The sequence below is a fragment of the Ogataea haglerorum genome, assembly GCF_019207285.1.
Source record: "Ogataea haglerorum isolate 81-453-3 chromosome Unknown 81-453-3_NODE_1_length_915391_cov_96.871712, whole genome shotgun sequence".
NCBI lineage: Eukaryota > Fungi > Ascomycota > Pichiomycetes > Pichiales > Pichiaceae > Ogataea > Ogataea haglerorum.
The window spans coordinates 589588-607038 of record NW_025065151.1 but is presented as its reverse complement, the minus strand read 5'-3'; the positions used below and the strand labels follow the sequence as shown (position 1 = coordinate 607038).

The 17451-nt window shown below is 50.4% G+C and overlaps 12 protein-coding genes across 12 annotated transcripts; 6 read left to right on the top strand and 6 right to left on the bottom strand.

Annotated features, from left to right (window-relative positions):
• Nucleotides 1-39: 39 nt before the first annotated feature.
• Nucleotides 40-1143, top strand: KL911_000365 (uncharacterized protein; the record flags this gene model as incomplete). Its single annotated transcript, XM_043198853.1, has 1 exon — nucleotides 40-1143. The coding sequence occupies one exon, from the start codon at nucleotides 40-42 to the stop codon at nucleotides 1141-1143; it is 1104 nt and encodes a 367-aa protein (XP_043057058.1).
• Nucleotides 1144-1400: 257 nt separating this feature from the next.
• Nucleotides 1401-2660, top strand: KL911_000364 (uncharacterized protein; the record flags this gene model as incomplete). The annotated part of the gene is made up of 1 exon (XM_043198842.1): nucleotides 1401-2660. One exon carries the CDS (start codon nucleotides 1401-1403, stop codon nucleotides 2658-2660), a length of 1260 nt encoding a protein of 419 aa, XP_043057057.1.
• A 593-nt stretch (nucleotides 2661-3253) lies between these two features.
• KL911_000363 (uncharacterized protein) lies at nucleotides 3254-5608 on the top strand (the record flags this gene model as incomplete). The annotated part of the gene is made up of 1 exon (XM_043198831.1): nucleotides 3254-5608. The coding sequence occupies one exon, from the start codon at nucleotides 3254-3256 to the stop codon at nucleotides 5606-5608; it is 2355 nt and encodes a 784-aa protein (XP_043057056.1).
• Nucleotides 5609-5617: 9 nt separating this feature from the next.
• KL911_000362 (uncharacterized protein) lies at nucleotides 5618-6712 on the bottom strand (the record flags this gene model as incomplete). Its single annotated transcript, XM_043198820.1, has 1 exon — nucleotides 5618-6712. One exon carries the CDS (start codon nucleotides 6710-6712, stop codon nucleotides 5618-5620), a length of 1095 nt encoding a protein of 364 aa, XP_043057055.1.
• A 527-nt stretch (nucleotides 6713-7239) lies between these two features.
• KL911_000361 (uncharacterized protein) lies at nucleotides 7240-8158 on the bottom strand (the record flags this gene model as incomplete). The annotated part of the gene is made up of 2 exons (XM_043198809.1): nucleotides 7240-8024; nucleotides 8137-8158. The coding sequence occupies 2 exons, from the start codon at nucleotides 8156-8158 to the stop codon at nucleotides 7240-7242; spliced, it is 807 nt and encodes a 268-aa protein (XP_043057054.1).
• A 20-nt stretch (nucleotides 8159-8178) lies between these two features.
• Nucleotides 8179-8873, bottom strand: KL911_000360 (uncharacterized protein; the record flags this gene model as incomplete). Its single annotated transcript, XM_043198798.1, has 2 exons — nucleotides 8179-8726; nucleotides 8840-8873. 2 exons carry the CDS (start codon nucleotides 8871-8873, stop codon nucleotides 8179-8181), a joined length of 582 nt encoding a protein of 193 aa, XP_043057053.1.
• Nucleotides 8874-9024: 151 nt separating this feature from the next.
• KL911_000359 (uncharacterized protein) lies at nucleotides 9025-9789 on the top strand (the record flags this gene model as incomplete). The annotated part of the gene is made up of 1 exon (XM_043198786.1): nucleotides 9025-9789. The coding sequence occupies one exon, from the start codon at nucleotides 9025-9027 to the stop codon at nucleotides 9787-9789; it is 765 nt and encodes a 254-aa protein (XP_043057052.1).
• Nucleotides 9790-9863: 74 nt separating this feature from the next.
• On the top strand, nucleotides 9864-11441 carry KL911_000358 (uncharacterized protein; the record flags this gene model as incomplete). The annotated part of the gene is made up of 1 exon (XM_043198775.1): nucleotides 9864-11441. One exon carries the CDS (start codon nucleotides 9864-9866, stop codon nucleotides 11439-11441), a length of 1578 nt encoding a protein of 525 aa, XP_043057051.1.
• A 141-nt stretch (nucleotides 11442-11582) lies between these two features.
• Nucleotides 11583-12584, top strand: KL911_000357 (uncharacterized protein; the record flags this gene model as incomplete). Its single annotated transcript, XM_043198764.1, has 1 exon — nucleotides 11583-12584. One exon carries the CDS (start codon nucleotides 11583-11585, stop codon nucleotides 12582-12584), a length of 1002 nt encoding a protein of 333 aa, XP_043057050.1.
• A 95-nt stretch (nucleotides 12585-12679) lies between these two features.
• KL911_000356 (uncharacterized protein) lies at nucleotides 12680-13294 on the bottom strand (the record flags this gene model as incomplete). The annotated part of the gene is made up of 1 exon (XM_043198753.1): nucleotides 12680-13294. One exon carries the CDS (start codon nucleotides 13292-13294, stop codon nucleotides 12680-12682), a length of 615 nt encoding a protein of 204 aa, XP_043057049.1.
• A 163-nt stretch (nucleotides 13295-13457) lies between these two features.
• KL911_000355 (uncharacterized protein) lies at nucleotides 13458-14156 on the bottom strand (the record flags this gene model as incomplete). The annotated part of the gene is made up of 1 exon (XM_043198742.1): nucleotides 13458-14156. One exon carries the CDS (start codon nucleotides 14154-14156, stop codon nucleotides 13458-13460), a length of 699 nt encoding a protein of 232 aa, XP_043057048.1.
• Nucleotides 14157-15662: 1506 nt separating this feature from the next.
• On the bottom strand, nucleotides 15663-17162 carry KL911_000354 (uncharacterized protein; the record flags this gene model as incomplete). Its single annotated transcript, XM_043198731.1, has 2 exons — nucleotides 15663-16892; nucleotides 16995-17162. 2 exons carry the CDS (start codon nucleotides 17160-17162, stop codon nucleotides 15663-15665), a joined length of 1398 nt encoding a protein of 465 aa, XP_043057047.1.
• Between the last annotated feature and the right edge of the window lie 289 nt (nucleotides 17163-17451).

The window sequence follows — 17451 nt, the reverse complement described above, 5'->3', positions numbered from 1 at the left end:
ATAGGCTATGTAAACAAAAAATAATAATTTCTCTTCTCCATGTCTGATTCCATCGACAGGGTCTTTGTCAAGGCCATAGCTACCATCCGGACGCTGTCCACGCGGTCGCCCAAGAGCTCGCTCCCGCGTCCGCCGCTTGCCAACCGCGTCAAACTCTACGGACTCTACAAACAGGCGACTGAGGGGGACGTCACAGGGCTCATGGAAAGACCCATAGGCTCGCGGCCAGAGGACGAGGCAGCAAAGCGCAAGTGGGACGCGTGGAAACTCGAGGAAGGACTCTCCAAAACAGACGCTAAAAAACAGTACATTTCATATCTGATAGACACCATGAGAAGCCATGCCAACGAGTCTGCGGAGGCCCGTGAGCTGCTGAGCGAGCTGGAGTACCTGTGGGACCAGGTTAAGGACCAGCAAGTGTCGCCGACGCTGGGTGAGTTCCACCCCGAGGCTCCGCTGTCCACGCGTGCGCAGAGCCCTGCTCTGTCGCTGTACCGACTTACGTCGTCGGGCTCGCATGCAAATCTTGTGCGGCCTGTTTCGCGACTCTCGATGGCCAGCGCCGCTGCCGCGGAAAAGCAGGCTGCGCAGGGCGCCGGTCACCGGGCTGTCAGCAGCAACGCGACGATATCGCAAATGGCAGGGTATGGGGCCACTACGAGCGGACTGAACAGCCAGGGCGTCGACACAACAAAGAATCTCGACTTTGTGAGGTGGCAGAACGACATCAACGCAACGCTGACCCGTCTGAGCTACGAGATTTCTAGTCTGAAGACGATCGGACTGAATGCCCATCTGCGCGACTCTCCGCCCGCTAGAAACGTGCCGAGAAAAGACAGGAGAAGGAGAACGCTTCATGCCCGCATCCGAGCCCTCGTTGTCACCCTGCTGAGCAAATTGTTCAACGTTTTCAAGACAGTGCTGAAACATGCCGCACTAGACTCGGTGGTGGCTCTGGTTTTTCTGGGGCTCTTACATAAGATAAGCACGGTGCAAGGGTGGGACGCCGATTTGGGCCAGGCCCTGGGGTCTCATGCTGATTCGGTCTTGCACGGTGTGCGAGAGCTCTGCCACAGGGTTTTCAGCAGCAAGTGGACCTTTTGGGGCCGCGGACAGCAGCAGAACGCGTTAATCAGTATTTAATCCGAATACATTATCTGTAAAATATCCATCTCCATCTTCTAGATTTTTTCTATTCTGGCTGTGGAAATTTGGTGCTTACTAATTTGGGCTTTCGCGAAATAGGAAGGACCAGAGGCAAATTAATTAATCTCGCCAAATTTGCAAAAAGAAGGGAGTATTGTGTCGTACCCGGTGAAATCTCCACTGTTTGTGCTCTAAGCTAGACGTTTTCTACTTTTGATTGCAACAACACGCCGTACCCTTCAATCCGCAGCTTTATGATGTCCACAGCAACTCCAAGTAGCTTGACCGATGAGAGCGCGCACTCAAAGCCAGGCCGCAAGCCCATTAACACCGAGCCTTCCAACAAGAGAACAGCGCAGAACAGAGCGGCACAACGAGCTTTCAGAGAACGGAAGGAGAAGAAAATGAGGGAACTGGAGATGAAAGTGCAGATGCTTGAGAACGAGAAGATGCAGATTGCTAATGAAACAGAGCTGCTCAGAATCCAGGTGAACACGCTTATGAACAGGCTCATGAATCGTGGAGAGGGAGACTTCCTGAAAGAACTCCCCATTCTTGCAGATATAAAGCAACAGAACACCAATACCTCTACAACGCTAACCTCAACAGACTCGGAAAAGTCTACATCTAATACCTCGTCTCCAAACAACTCGACTCACACGCCTGCCTCGTCGTGCTCCTCTGCGGCAGAGAAGAGTACCGAATTCTTATTTCCGTGGGCTGAGAAGCAGAAACAGGCGAACCTCACAGCAGTGCCGAAGGACTCGTCTCCAAGAACAGACCTTCACGACCTCAGCCAGAAGAACTACAAGGGAGACTTTGAGGAGGAGAGTTTCTGCAACAGTTTAGGAACTGTGTGCGGCGATAAAAATTGTCCTGTTCCAAGGGATAAACGTCCTTCTACCGTCACCGGAGGCTCTACTCTTCCGTCGTCGCGTGGCGTAGGGTCCGCTTATTCTCCCTCTCCTTTCCAGATGCTTGCCGATTATGGATCGGAGAAGCCAGACAACAACGAACTGCCTTTCTTGTTTGACACACCAACGTATGACACGTCTCTGGTTTTTGACCAGGTGAACCCTTCCGCTTTCTCTCCATCCGATATTGTCTTTTCGTCGATTGAAAATGAATTCCCCGTGACCACGGAAGCAGACCCACTGCAGGGATTGATAAGCGAGGAGTCGAAGGATGATCCGTTGAGCGAATTCTTCACCAACGCACAGCAGCAGCAGCTGACGGTAAATAACTTGAACTCGCTCAACGGGACTCTTACTCAGCTCACCCCAGGAGCGGCTCCCGACGACAATGACAAGGATGAGGCTGTGCCGGACACAACTAAAAACCTGATGAAGTGCTCGCAGATATGGGAGCGGATCACGACGCATCCGAAGTTCAGCGAGCTGGACATTGACGGTTTGTGTTCTGAGCTCAAAATGAAGGCAAAGTGCAGCGAGAAGGGCGTCGTGGTGGACGGATCAGACGTCGGAGAAGTGTTGACGCGTGTGATGAACCGTTGAATCTGGGTCTTGTTAATATTGGCTTTATACGGTAAACTTACTGTTACGGGTATCATTAATACGAATGCGGATTGCATGTTTGTGAACGATCTTATTATTTTGAGCCACAACACGGTTTACTGGCCACTTAACCTCTGCGGTCTGTTCAGTCAAGTTGTAGTGGTTTAAGCTTCTTGGTACCGCGATGCTGCATGGCCTTGCTTCCCTTACAGCATCCATCCGGTTTATCAAAATTAATCCAGCCAGAGACTTCCTTCCCGGAAAAGTTTTAGTGAGCATGCATCATATATGAACGACACTCGGGACTTCAAGAGATTAGAATCCTTGAACTCCATCATTCGTAATATGGACGGTTCTTGCTACCTGGTGTAGGGGTGTACAGCCAGAATCCTAGCGCAGATTCTCGTTACCCTATTTGAAGATCGAATGAAAAAAAAGACAACAACGAAACAAAAGGGCAAATCTTGTGGAGCGATTTTATACTTTCCAGTGCGCAAAACAGGCTCTGAACCCCTCAAATAGAAACGTGCATTTGTGTGTGTTGACTCGTTCCTTTTCCGCCCTTACCTGCGAAATATAAAGCCTAATTGAACATGGCGGACATCTACGAGATCGAAGACATCGATGGAGTTCGTTTTAATTGGAATGCCTTTCCGGTGACCAGACAGGAGGCAGAGAACATGGCAGCACCTGTTGGGTGTCTGTACACTCCACTTCTTCCGAGAGAGGACTTGCCTGTGGCAGCCTACGACCCACAGTTGTGCAGAAGATGTCGGGCAGTCTTGAACGTGTTCTCTCAGATTGATTTGGGATCCAAAACATGGACGTGTACATGCTGCTTGTCCAGGAACCCGCTCCCGGTGCACTACTCCAATATTTCAGCCGAGAATCTGCCAATTGAGCTGACTCCGCAGGCATCCACCATTGAATATGTGTTGACGAAAACTCCTTCGCCTCCTCCGCCGGCCTTCATCTATGTCATTGACTTGTGCCAGGAGCCCGAAGATCTGCAAGCGCTCAAAGACCTGCTGATCACCTCTTTGTCTCTGCATCCACCGGGATCTCTAATTGGTCTCATCACCTTTGACTCGGTGGTAAATGTGCACGAGCTGAATTTCGACTCGTGCTTCAAAAAATACGTTTTCAGCGGAAACAAGGAGTACGAGTCTGTGGAGGTGCAGAAACAGCTTGGCATCTCCGGAAACGGCGCCAAGAACTGGATACAGCAATTCGAAACAGGCGGAACCATCAACAAGTTCCTATTGCCGCTAAGCGATCCAGAAGCCGAGTTCCAAATCACCAAAACCATCGAGTCGCTCGAAGTCTCGAAATGGACAGTCGAACCGGGCCACAGAGCTATCAGAGTGACGGGATCAGCCCTCAGCATCGCCTCCTGCCTTGTTGAAGGGTCATTTTTGCAATGCGCAGCAAAAGTGACACTATTTGCTGGTGGCCCGTGTACTTTTGGGCCAGGAAAAATTGTCGGTACTGAGTTGAAGGAACCTATAAGATCACACAGCGACATTGACAAAGGGACTGCCAAGCATTACAAAAAAGCCGTTGCATTTTACAAGAAGCTGGCTACCAAAGCGACTCTGGTGAAGAAAGACGTGAAGGACAAATTCTTCGATCCACAATCTACTGCTACATTTAGTGTTGATATCTTTGCCGGATGCTACGACCAAACCGGTATCTACGAGATGAGATCGTTGAGCAACCAGACAGGAGGCACGATCGTGGTGACCGACTCTTTCCAAACCTCGATCTTCAAAAACTCATTTTTTGCATGCTTCAACAAGGACGAGGAAGGATATCCTTTCTCCTACTTTGACGGCTCTTTGGAGGTGTTTACCTCCCAAAGACTGAAGGTCGCAGGTGTGGTGGGGCTGGCCACCTCTTTGAAGCAAGAAGGAAAGAATGTGGCGGATGTTGAAGTTGGTAACGGGTTCACCAACAAATGGGCCCTTCCATCTGTGTCTCCACGACACACGTACGGTATATTTTTCGACATGCAAACTGTCGGCGCTGCTGATCAACGCAACTCCTCGGTCCCAGAGGTCCATATCCAGTTCCAGACTACCTATAGACATACCAATGGTACTGTCCGTATGAGAGTGACAACGTTGAGCAGATTGACGTCCAATTCTACTGAGCTATCGAACACTTTTGACCAGGAGGCGGCAGCCGTGCTGTATGCAAGACTGATTGTCCACAAGCTGGAGAACGGCGGCGAGTATTCAGATCTTTTGAGATGGATTGACAAGTCTCTGGTCAAGCTGTGTACTGTCTTTGGAGACTACTCCAGAAACGATCCAAACTCATTCAGATTGTCATCCAAGTTCAGTCTGCTTCCGCAATTCATCTACCATTTGAGAAGATCCCAGTTCCTGCAAGTTTTCAACTGCTCTCCTGACGAGACCGCGTTCTACCACCACACGTTACTCAGAACCGACGTGAGAGACTCGCTGGTGATGATCCAGCCTACTCTTGTGAGATTCATGGCTGACGGCTCAGAGCCAGAGCCTGTTCTACTGGACTCTGCGTCACTCAAGCCGGACGCCGTGCTGCTGCTGGACGCGTTCTTCTACACTGTTATCTACTTTGGCAGCATCGCAGCCGAGTGGAGAGATGCAAACTACCCAAGAGACGAGTATCCTGGAGTTTATGATATGATTGAAAGATCGAGAGAGGAGGCTGCGTCGCTTATTGCCGACCGGTTCCCGCTGCCTAGATACGTTACATGTGATGAGGGCAAGTCGCAGGCCAGATTCTTGTACTCGAAGCTGAATCCATCCGAGAACGACAACAACATCGGCACAGGCGGCGGCATGAGCGGCTACGTTGCCGACAGCGACCCGGCCAGCACTGTTGTGCACACGGAGGATGTGAGTTTGAAGACGTTCTTCCAGCATCTAGCCAAGCTGGTGGTCAACAACACTGTTGCCTAGGCTTGCGTATTAGAACGAGCTCCATGTCCAGTCGTTAGGAACTCCGGACTTGCTTGACTCGGAGTTCATGCGGTCTCTATTGGTGTTCTGTGACTCCTTGGGGGTCTGCAGCTGGACTTCCGACTCGTAGTTGCTGCCGTTCTGGAGGAACAAGAGCCAGTCTTTGAAGCATCGGTCGCACACTTTACTGAACTTGCAGTACGTTGCGTTTTTCACGACACCGCCTCCAGAATCGAGGATTTTGCCATTGTCCAGGTCGGGCTTCTCAAACTTGGCCAGCACGTTGAGGTTTGCGCTGTTCTGGACACAGCGGTAGCAAAAGATCTCGCCACAGCGGCGACAGTGATGCTTGCGGCGCACGAGCGAGAAGGGCAGATTGCAGCCTGTGCATCTGTTTGTGGAGTGGTTGGGTTTCCAGTGCGAGTGCGAGGGCTCCAGCCCTTTGGACGTGATCGAAGAGTTCGACAGCACCTTGTGCAGAGCTATATCTGATTTGGACGAGTCTGCGTTTTCTGACGGGCTCGAGTCCTGGCTGGGCTCGCTTGGCTCCGAAGCCGAGCGCGGTGCCGTGTCCTGCGGGCCCGAGTCGTTCACCAGCGTCTGTCGCAGCACCGGCGGAACATATTTTATCTTGGGTTCACTGTGTAATTTAAGTCTCAATTCGCCCAACGGTGGCACACTGGTTCTGTCGTCTGACGACTCCGAGTACTGTCTTGTGGGCTTCGACAGGTCGAAGCTGGCCGGCTGGTACTCCGTGTTCGAGTCCGACGTGACGTAGTCGTTGTTTGCGGCCCTGAGATCGAGCTGTGCCGGCTCCTTGTCGTGAGGCTCTGGCTTGAAGTTGGGGTTGAGGAGCGACACCCGCGGTGCCCTGATCTTCTCGTCGTAGTTGTACTCGAACTCTGGGTTGTGCAGAACCTCTTCCGGCGGCTCGTCTTTGTCCTTTAGTATGCCTCTGTACTTGGAGTAAAACCTTTGGTGGTCAGGGTCATAGGACGCCTCGTCGTAGTGCTGCGACGGGTAGTTGTCGAGCACGGGGATCTGGGACTGCGAGCTGTTGCGGAAGATGGGTCTTTTGCGGAACGAGAACTGTGAATTGTTCATCGGTACCGGCTGGAGGAAGGGAACGGTGTGGCAATATTAGCAGCAGCGTGAATATATCCGTGTTTATCTTTGGAGATAAGACAGGGAAAAGCGAGCGTATTGTGCAGGACAATGGGCGAGCACGGGCACACAATAGGCCGTGGCTGCTATTGGCCAGAGACGGGCACATGAGTGGCACGTGACATGTAACGCGGGCTTGCGGTGCTCCTGCTGGCGCGCGGAATTGGCTTCCAGATTAGGAAGGAAGATTACATGGCCACCACAAACACGAGCTTTCCGCTTGTCCCAAAACCTACAATAAGTACGTCCATTTGGAGCCGCCGTGCATTGTCTCGCACCGTTCGCACATCGCAGATAAGATAAGTGTGCCTCGGACTCGATAACGCAGCTGCAGAATGACATATTTGATAAATTTGTTATCTCACAGACTGGGTCCCCGAGGCAACGCTGCCGGAGGCCAGTCGTGGCCGTGTGAAACTTATACTAATCCGGCAGTTATTTGATCTCTCTATCGTAGATTCATCGTGTCACCGATTTGATATTCGTGCAGCTCCTGACGTAAAAATTTTCCTACAAATACCTCTCTGTTTCTTCTCTCGAAGATTCCAAACATGACCAAAGACTTGGAAAAAGCTAACCTGCACACAACAGTGTCTCCACGAGTGACTCTGGACTCCGACGCCGCCAAGCTGGCCCATCTCGGCTACAAGCAGGAGTTCAACAGAAGCTACTCTTTCTTGGCAACGTTTTCGTTCGCCCTGTCTATCTCTGGTCTCATGGGGACTGTCGCCATCACCTACGAGTATCCGCTGTGGGCCGGCGGCCCTGCCGCTGCGACCTGGTCGTGGTTCGTTGGTATGTTTGGCTGTCTGGCCATCGCTTACTCGGTCTCCCATATCACCTCGTGCTTCCCTACCTGCGGTGGAATGTACTATGTGATCACCCACGTCGTGCCGAAGAGATACGTGCCTCTTGTTTGCTGGATTGACGGGTGGATCTACTTCATCGGGGCCATGGCCGGAGCGTGCTCGACCGATTTCGGAGCTGCCACGCTGCTGCTGCAGACCATTTCCATGGCTTCCGACTACAAGTACGTGCCGTCCGCCGGCCACATCACCGGCGCGTCGATCGCCGTGATCATCACGCACGGCCTCATCAACTCGCTGCCGTCGTCCGTCCTCGCCAGAATCACCAAGTACTACTGTTTCGTCAACCTCGGCTCCGTCATTGCGCTCATCATCACCATGCTGGTCAAGTGTCCTAAAATCAACTCCAGAGAGTACGTCTTCACCAAGGTGATCAACAACACGGGCTGGTCCTCAGACGGCTGGGCGTTCCTGTTCGGTTTCCTGAACGTCTCGTGGGTCATGACGAGCTACGACGCCACGTCCAGAATGTCCGAGGAAATCAGCAACGCCGCGTACAGCACGCCGCTCGCCATTGCATCCGCACTGACCGTGACCGCATTACTCGGCTGGGTCCTCAACATCGTCTACACGCTGTGCATGGGCGACGACCTCAACGCGATCCTCAACACTACGTCCGGCCAGCCGATCGTTCAGGTGTTCGACTACGCAATGGGCAGAAAGGCTGCCACCGCATACCTGGCGCTGTGCTTCGTTGTGCTGTGGTTCTGCGGAGCAGTCGCCGTCTGCTCCATCACCAGATCGTTCTGGTCTTTCTCCAGAGACCGCGGCGTTCCGTTCGCATCGTTCTGGTACAACGTCGACAAGACCACCGGTGTCCCGCTCAGATGTCTGTGGATGATCACTTTCATCAACTCGCTGTTGACCCTGATCAACCTCGGCTCTTCGATCGCCATGAACGCCATTTTCTCCGTCTGCGCCATCGCCACCGACTGGTCGTACGTGCTGGTGATTTTCTTCTTCATGATGAACGCAGAAAAGATGGGTGTGACGCCTGGTCCGTTCAGCCTGGGCAAGTTCGCCAAACCAATCATGTTCTACGCCTGTGTGTGGACCGTCTTTGTTTCGATCGTCTTCATCTTCCCTAACTACATGCCTGTCACGAAGGAAAACATGAACTACACCGTCCTGATGCTGGGGGCCGTGATGCTCTTCTCGCTCATCTGGTACGCCGTGGACGCCAAAAAATGGTACACGGGACCAGTCGCCAACGTCGACGAGGAGTACGAGGGCATTCTGGAGACCGTGGGGGACAATGACACGAGCGAGGAGTTGGTCCAGGACAATGGGCCGAAAGATGAACTGGAGACTTCCTAGAGAATAAATAGACAATATTATTATTTATTATTTTTTTTTCGCACCATATTTTTCATCTTCGCTTTTACTATGTTTGAAGTAGCCCCTCCCGATTACCAGAGATTTATCTTGTCGCTGCTACTGGCGCTGGCTGTGCTCGTGGTCACGTCGGTGTTCTTCAACCGCAAACGCATATTCCATTTGTCCAAGCCTGTGTTTGTCATCTCGGGGCCCAAGTCTAGCGGCAAAACCAACCTGTTCGAGCTGCTTACCAAGGGCGACCTGCCCGTGCTCACAGTGAGCTCTGTCGAGCCCAACAGCGCCACGCTCAACCTCGGCGCAAAGATCGGATCCTACGACGTGTACGATTTCCCAGGAAACGAAAAACTCAAGTCGCTGTATCTGTATCCGTTCCTCAAGAAGAATCTCTCTTCCGTGAAGGGCATCATCTACATGATTGACGCGTCGCAGTTTTCCAGCGAGTACTGCACAGAGGTGGCGCAGGATCTGATCAGGCTGTACGAGATAACGGAATCTGTGCCGAACGGCGTCGATTTTCAGCTGTTCTGCAACAAATGCGATCTGTTCACGTCCAAAAAGTGGACCACCATAAAGTCGCTGCTCGAGTCAGAAATCGCGCAGATCTGCAAACGCCAAGTCCTCAATCTGTCGCAGATATCTGCCAAAGACGGCCACTCCGACGAGGCCATCGTACAACAACTAGCGTCGAGCTTCGGAGACGGAAAATTCCAGTTTGAGCTGCTTGAGGGCAACACTGAGTTTGGCCAGGGCAACGTCCACAAAAAGAAGATCGACATGGTCACCAAATGGCTCCACGAAAAGGCCGTCAACTAAACACTGGCTGTGCTACGAGCAGCTGGTGTAATTTTTTCTTCTGGCTGTGCTCGAATTTACTACTTGTCCAAAATATGTGGAAAGAGGTATTGGGCGTCTGTCTTCTGGCCGTTGTCCATGCGATGAACTTCCAGGTGGCAGAAAGACTCGTCCACAGAGTTGTGCTACCTTACATTTGCTCTTCAGCCGGCATATTCCAGTCCTCGCAATCCTTGCAAGAGACCTTGAGCAAAGACCTGGGAAAGATCCTCCAGAAGCCCGTCCAGTTGAAGCCAAATGTCGAACAGACATTCATAAAGCCCTTATTAGATTCCAAAACAACCATCGTGGAGGACAAGGCTATTAAAAAAGCAGCACGGATGCTCTTCGATGTGTCTATCTCGTTCTCGCTGCAGATCATTAGCCTGGTGCTGTTTGAAATTATTGATCTGGGGAACTCCGCAGCTCGCGTGTGGGACTGGGAATTTACGCTGTCGGTGCTGACTTTTCTGCTAACGTACGTGAACCCAAGCTTGCTGCTTTTCATGGGTGTCTCCCGTCTGCCTCTTGTGTCTCGCGTGGCCCGCGTGTTGAGCACTAAGCACAAGGGACTGGCTTTCCTGCTTGTGTTCATCGCGTGGGCTCTGGTTTTCCGCACGTTCAACATCTTAGCCACAGCTGCGTCCCAGATCGACAACTACTCGCTTTTCTTCTCAAACACTCTGATAGAAGTCACCATGCTGGGTGTGACGTGTCTTGCGGCTCTGAACGGCATTGGCTCTGTGTCGTCTTTGTACTACTCTTTCGTCAAAAAGCACAAACGTGTGCGAAAAGCGGACATTGCTAGAGGCGTAGAGACGCTGCGCACCACAACAGAACTGATCCACACCAGAACCACCGAGCTAGCACAGTCCCCCACGAACTCGGACCTGAAGAACGAACTCGGCGCCTTGAACCAGATGAAGCGTGAGCTTCTGCAGGATCTCTCTTTTTTGGTGGCTAATTACCACTCCCAGCAGTATGCGGCCACCCTCCGTGGCAAGGTCTCCAAATGGGCCAACGTTCTCTTTTCGCTATACTGTCTGTACAAAATTGTGAACATCATGGTCATCCGGCTGCCAATAATATATTTTGAGGAATTTGGACTCAAATCGCCGAAACCGGACGCCCAGTCTGCCGATACGCTTTCTGTTACTATTGCACGAATCATCGCCAAACATTACGATATCGGCGACTATGAGGACCAGCTGGCCACCAACGTGAGCTTTGTTCTCTCATTCTTTCTGTTTTGCTGCTCGTTCCAGAGCGTGGTGACCACTTTCCACAAGCTAGGTAAGTTGCTACCGTCTGCAAAACACCAGTCAACTGCGCCTGACTCCTCACTCTTTTTCGATCTTCTTGTCTGCGAGTTGACAGGCGTGTATCTGCTGTCAACCACCCTGCTGCTTCACACACATCTACTCGCAAGCAGTCTCACACTCTTCGATCACGATATTACTTTTATCGACGTTTGGTTCGATAAGTGTTTTGGATTTGGGTGCACTGTGAGCATTGTGGGACTTTTTATTTCTGAGCAACTAGAGCATTTCTACAGAGATGACGACGACGAGTTCGATCATCCGACGATATACGACGAGGAAGCCCTGGTGGAAGGACGGGGCAAAATAAATTAGAGCATGTACGAATGAAATAAGAAAAGAATACGATATCGACGCGTCGGCGTCAGCCAGTTAAAAGTTTTTGTGGTTCGTTTATTTTTTTTATTGTTAATAAATATAAAGCCCGATCCAGAGCCAGTACATTTTCTCTTCAAAATGTTTTCTTTGGTGGATCCGAACGATCTCAAGATAGTGGACGGCGCCTCAAGACCTCCGTTCCTTGAAATACCGAAGCCAAGTTTGATCGAGGGGCTTCCAGATGGCATACTAGCGGCGATAGCACCGGTCGTGGCGTACTGGGTGTACTCCACTTTCTATCACATCATCGATGTGTACGAGCTTGCAGAGAGGTACCGAATTCACCCATCGGAGGAGATGCTTAGAAAAAACACCGTGTCTCTCCCCATAGTGATCCGAGACGTTATTTTGCAGCATGTCATCCAGACCATTGCAGCCCTAGTTTTCTACCAATTTGATCCTAAGCCGATGACCGGCTACGAAAACCACACTCTCTGGGGATGGAGACAGATGGTGCCTGCTGTTCCAACCTGGGTGCTTTATGTGACATACTGGTATGGTCTTTCGCTTCTCAAGATCACAGTAGCATTCTTCATCATTGATAGCTGGCAGTACATGCTCCATCGCGCCATGCATCTGAACAAATGGTTGTACAGACGCTTCCACTCTCGCCATCACCGACTCTATGTGCCCTACGCATATGGTGCTCTTTTCAATGATCCTGTCGAGGGTTTCTTGCTTGACACGGTAGGTACGGGTATTGCTAGTTTGGTGACCGGACTAAGTCCCCGCGAGCAGATTTTCCTTTTCACGTTTTCCACGCTGAAAACAGTCGACGATCATTGCGGGTACGCGTTCCCATTCGATCCGTTCCAAGTTGTGTTCCCGAACAACTCGATTTACCATGATATCCACCACCAGCATTTCGGAGTGAAATATAACTTTTCGCAGCCTTTCTTTACCATCTGGGATAAGTTGTTTGATACTACATACCACGGCGTTGACGAGTACTCGGATAAGCAAAAGAAGATCTCTTTGGAGAAGTACAAGATTTTCTTGGAGGAGCGCAGAAAGAGGAACGAAAAGAGAAAACAGGACGAGCAAAACAAGTTGAAGCGCAAAGATGAGAAACAAGAGTAAGAAGAGACGACTAATGACATGTAAAAATAACAGCTTTTAATCCAGATCTATGATAATATAGTGAGTAATCGTTTGAATGTTGCTACTCGTTCTATTTACACGGCAGGTTGAGGCTGTTGTTCGGCCTCAGCGGCTTGTTGTTCTTCTTTCCATTTTCGCTCGACTTCGTTGAGCGCCACGAATTTCTCCCTTGGACTTACCTTGTCCAGCTCGTCGTGCTCCACCTGCAAATCTTTCCAGTACTTGTCGTCTCCTTTACGCCATAACGAGTCCCAGTAAATTTTTGAGGAGAGTTTCAGTTCGTCTAGCACAGTGGTGAGATCGCTTACAGACTCCTGAGCCCACGTTGGACGGTATTGGCCGAAGTACCAGATCTGTTGGAACTGATTTCTTTTCCGCAGGGCCTCCGCCTCCTTACGTTTTGACACTTGACGCATGTATTTGAGCTCGACCAGCGCGTTGTAGGCTCTGACTGCTTTTTCGTGTGTATCAAACTGCGCGACAGCCATTGGACGCCACAGATCGCGTCTTTTCGAAGGCTTTCTGTTTTCCCAGTTGGGTCTAAAACTCTGCTGCTGGATCTGGTATTTGGTGATGTGGGGCGTTTGAGAGTACATGACTTGGCCTGACTCAATATTGCGGAACAGATAGACGTGGGGCGCAAACCCGTTGCTCTTTAGCCACTGTGGCTGTCTGAACTTGGTGGCCATGTTGAACAAATAGAGTGACAAAGTTTGTAATTTTCCAAGGTTTTTTGATGAATATTTCTACAGCCGGGTAATTCAACGACTATTAGACGTACTTAAATAACATCTATCATCTATCTTACAGTAACCCAGCATATTCCCAACCCAATCATTCAGTCATAAGGATTCATTTCACAGCAGAAACGTTGCCTTGCGAAATCTTCATTCCTGTGTGCGGATTCACAATTTCGAGCACCTTCTTAGTCCGAGGCGTGCTTGGCCGTGGAGAAGAACCGCTTGGGGTTCCAGGCGTGGCCTGCGCAGATCTAGAATACAGAGATTGTACGCCTTGTGTGCCCGGACTCAAGGGAGAGGTCTGAGCCGGAGCCGCGGCTTCTGGCGAAGTGTTTGGACTGAAAGTCTGCGACGTGTAAGGATTAAATTTGCTCTTTCCCGTGTGGACAATCTCCGGACAGAACTCCATGTCGTCCTCAACATCGAAGCCCTTAGATGACATGAAACGAGCTCTCTGGGTCGAGTAAAGAGAGGCCACAGACGTCTGAGGCGACGAAAGCAGCAACGACTGGTATGTAGACGAGCCTGTCGACGAGTTGGAGGTCGACAGGGCCGTGTAGTTACCAGCCGAGGCGCCAGAAGCGGCCACGTTGTTGGCCATATGGTTGTAAATCTGGCTCGGAGAATGCATGTTCTGATTACCGAGCAAACTTGCAGCCTGAGGGTTCTGTCCTGCCGGATTGTGCTGGGCCTGCTGGACAGCCGCAGAGGCCAGCAACGACGTTAGAGACGTCTGCTGTTGAGCGTTGAGAGACATCTGGGATGGGGTCTGGGTATCACTGTTGTAATTGGAAGCTGTATAATAACTCATTCTGGACCGTTGAAGAGAGTGGCAAAGTCTATTATACTGAGCTTTAATATGACAAGGTGTCAGAGTTTAGGCCTGTGAGGTATATCGCTAGTATTTAATATCAAATCAAATGGGGTAAACGACAAATTTGCTGTAAATTAATTATCTATTCCTAATTTCCAGCCTCCGGAAAATGTGTGCTGCACACGCTCCACAAACCAGAGATTACATAATCATACACAATGTTTGAGATGGATGTCAACTCGCGAATGTTGATGACCCGGAAGACTAAGGAGATCTGGCGGCCATTGAGATCATAGCACACCCGCTGCAAAGATAATGATAGGCGTTGGATTGCAGAAAGCAGCGTAGTTGGCTGCTCCAACAGCATGCAACCATTGCGAGCTTGTCACAGAAACTGCAGCTACGAGTGCAACCATACTTAGCAAAGTAGCATTCAAGTCATTCTAGTATCAAATGTTTGCATATTTCTTGAATCCAAACTTCAGACATGAAGAAATCAGCAGATGTTCCTGCACTAGTGGTTGCAGAGTACATGAAGCTGACAATACTAACTACAAAGTATAACTCAGACTCAGTCTGACCAAGCAACAGGAGACAAGTCGTATCTCAGACTGATTCCCAGTGAGCCTATAGTTATGTGGATCGATATCACAAAGAATATACTTAAGAATAATGCAGCCAAATCCTGCTCCCATCTGGGTAGCACCCAAAAACTTTGCCAGCCACAATGAAGGTGGATTCATCGAATGTGTTCTCGAAGCGCATACTTTTGCAGGCATAGTTGGTATCTAAGTATGTGCTGCCGGTGGTAGAACATCTGCTGAAATTGAAAGCGGGAAGTTCCCATCAAGGAAGCTCATAGTGAAACTGCTCTTCTATTAAGCTTTGGCCTTAACTACAGGAGCATATACAACGTTGAACGATGTTGCATACATTCAACGGAATGGGCTTTGCATGTCAGTCTCGTATCTATATGTCAACGGGATAAGTCAAATGGCTCAGTAATTGAGGCCAGTTGACTGCAACGGGATTTAACACCGCTTCCGAAATTCGGATGATGAGATGGTGATTGTGACCAAAGAACTACAAGACTTGGCTACATCTTTCGGTGTTACAAGTCCCTCTTGAAAGCCCAATACCGGTTTTCGGTGATAAGCTTGAAACCCGACCTCTGATGTATCCATGTTAGATTATAGATCTCTGTCGGTTGCAGGACCACGCAAAATAAACCGGGTTAAACAACGAACAAGAAGCCATAATTCAGGAAAAGTGTGAGCGTGGACGTGGACCGTCTCTACCGTAGCACGTCAACTTAGGACTACAGATCACCCCTGCTACGTGCCGCCTCCACCACAAGCATTGCAGAGCAACACTGCTCCGGCTCCGGAACATACCAAAGCTCTCAGGACTTCCGGAGCGTGTTTATGCGATTTACTGCGTTTCCAAACTGATTTGGCTGTTTTCTTTTATTCGTCTCGTAAACACCAATAAATATTATAATCATCATGCTTTGTTGATACTCTCCACCAGCTGCTTGTACTTCTCGGTGGAGAAGGACTTTGGCCTCTCGATTGGCATTCCAAGACCTCTGTCGATGATGAGCTGTGGCAGAACACCGAAGGCTCTGGAGACACCAAACAGCACAGTGTAGAAGGACTCCTCGGTGAAGCCGTAATATTGCAGAAGAACACCAGAGTGAGAGTCGACGTTTGGCCATGGGTTCTTGGTCTTTCCGTGCTCGGTCAACACCTTCGGAGCAACTTCGTAGATGTTGGAGACGAGCTTGAACAAGTCGTAGTCTGGCATGTGCTTCAAAGCAAACTCTCTCTGAGCAGTGTATCTTGGGTCGGTCTTTCTCAAGACGGCGTGGCCGTAACCCGGAACCACACGGCCAGAGTTCAGGGTGTTCCACAGGTACTTTTCAATGTTTTCCTTGGAGATGTCACCCTTCAGCTCGGATTGCATGGCCTTTAGCCACTCCAGCACCTCCTGGTTGGCTCTTCCGTGCAATGGACCAGCCAAGCCGTTCAAACCGGCAGCCAGCGAAAGGAAAGGCGAGGAGAGCGCGGATCCAACCAGGTGGGTAGTGTGTGCAGAAACGTTACCACCCTCGTGGTCGGAGTGGATGGACAAGTACAATCTCATGAGCTCGAGGAACTCCGGGTTCGAGCCGTAACCCAGCATGTTGGCAAAGTTGGCACTGTAGTCTAGGCTGGTGTCTACAGCGGCCACCTTACCGTCCTTGAAAACGTTTCTGTAGATTCTGGCAGCAATGACTGGCAGCTTAGCCAGAAGCTCGATCGAGTCTTCGTAGGTGTACTTCCAGTACTCTTTTTTGTTGACACCTGCGGCGTAAGCCTTAGCGAACTGGGACTCGGACTCCAGAGCGGTCACAGCAATGGAAAACTGGGCCATAGGGTGCAAAGTGGCTGGAGATCTGTCGATGATCTCCTCAACATGCTTTGGCAACTTCGATCTCGCAGCGAGCTCCTCCGAGAAAGCCTTGGTCTGGGCGGCAGTAGGAACCTCACCCGTCAACAGGAGCCAGAAAAGGGCCTCTGGAAGTGGCTGCTCGCCGCCCTCCGCCTTAGGGAGCTCCTTCTGGATGTCCGGAATGGTTCTTCCTCTGAACCGGATTCCTTCCACGGGGTCCAAAACAGAACCTTCCCAGACCAAACCCTTGATACCTCTCATACCACCGTAGGCTTGTTCCAACAAAACCTCGCCAATAACCTATAAAAATTAGTGCTGTCCAAAATCAACGCGACTAAAATTACTCCGGCCCCGAAACGCATATTCGGTCCCGCAATAATTTCAGAATATTTTGATACTCACAGTTTTACCGTATTTGGCCTTGAGCTCCTTAACTTGAGCTTGCTTCTCTGGCAAAAGCTCAGCGAATCTCTCCTTCAGCGTCGACTCCTTGGTGGAGTAGGCACGAATGGCATTGTACAGCGTAGATTTTCTTGAGGCTGTTCTGGTAACGGTTCTCAATGCAGACATTTTCTATACACAGTTCAGATGTCTTTGAAGAAAGCAAAATAACAAAAAAAAGTGCTTCTTGTACATTCAATTTATATCCCAACGTCTGCCGGTCATCATTTACATAAACTCTATTGTGTGCCACATAGTAAATAATCGGGACACCCCATAGTGTCAGGGAGGGAGCCCGAAAAACAAGGCAGTGCAGAAGGTAGCTTGGCCCAGGATCGGGCAATAACTCCGCTTCCAGGCGCGTTGGCGACCACCCGAGAGGCAGAGCGTGTTTGTGACGACCGGAACGGCAGCCTGA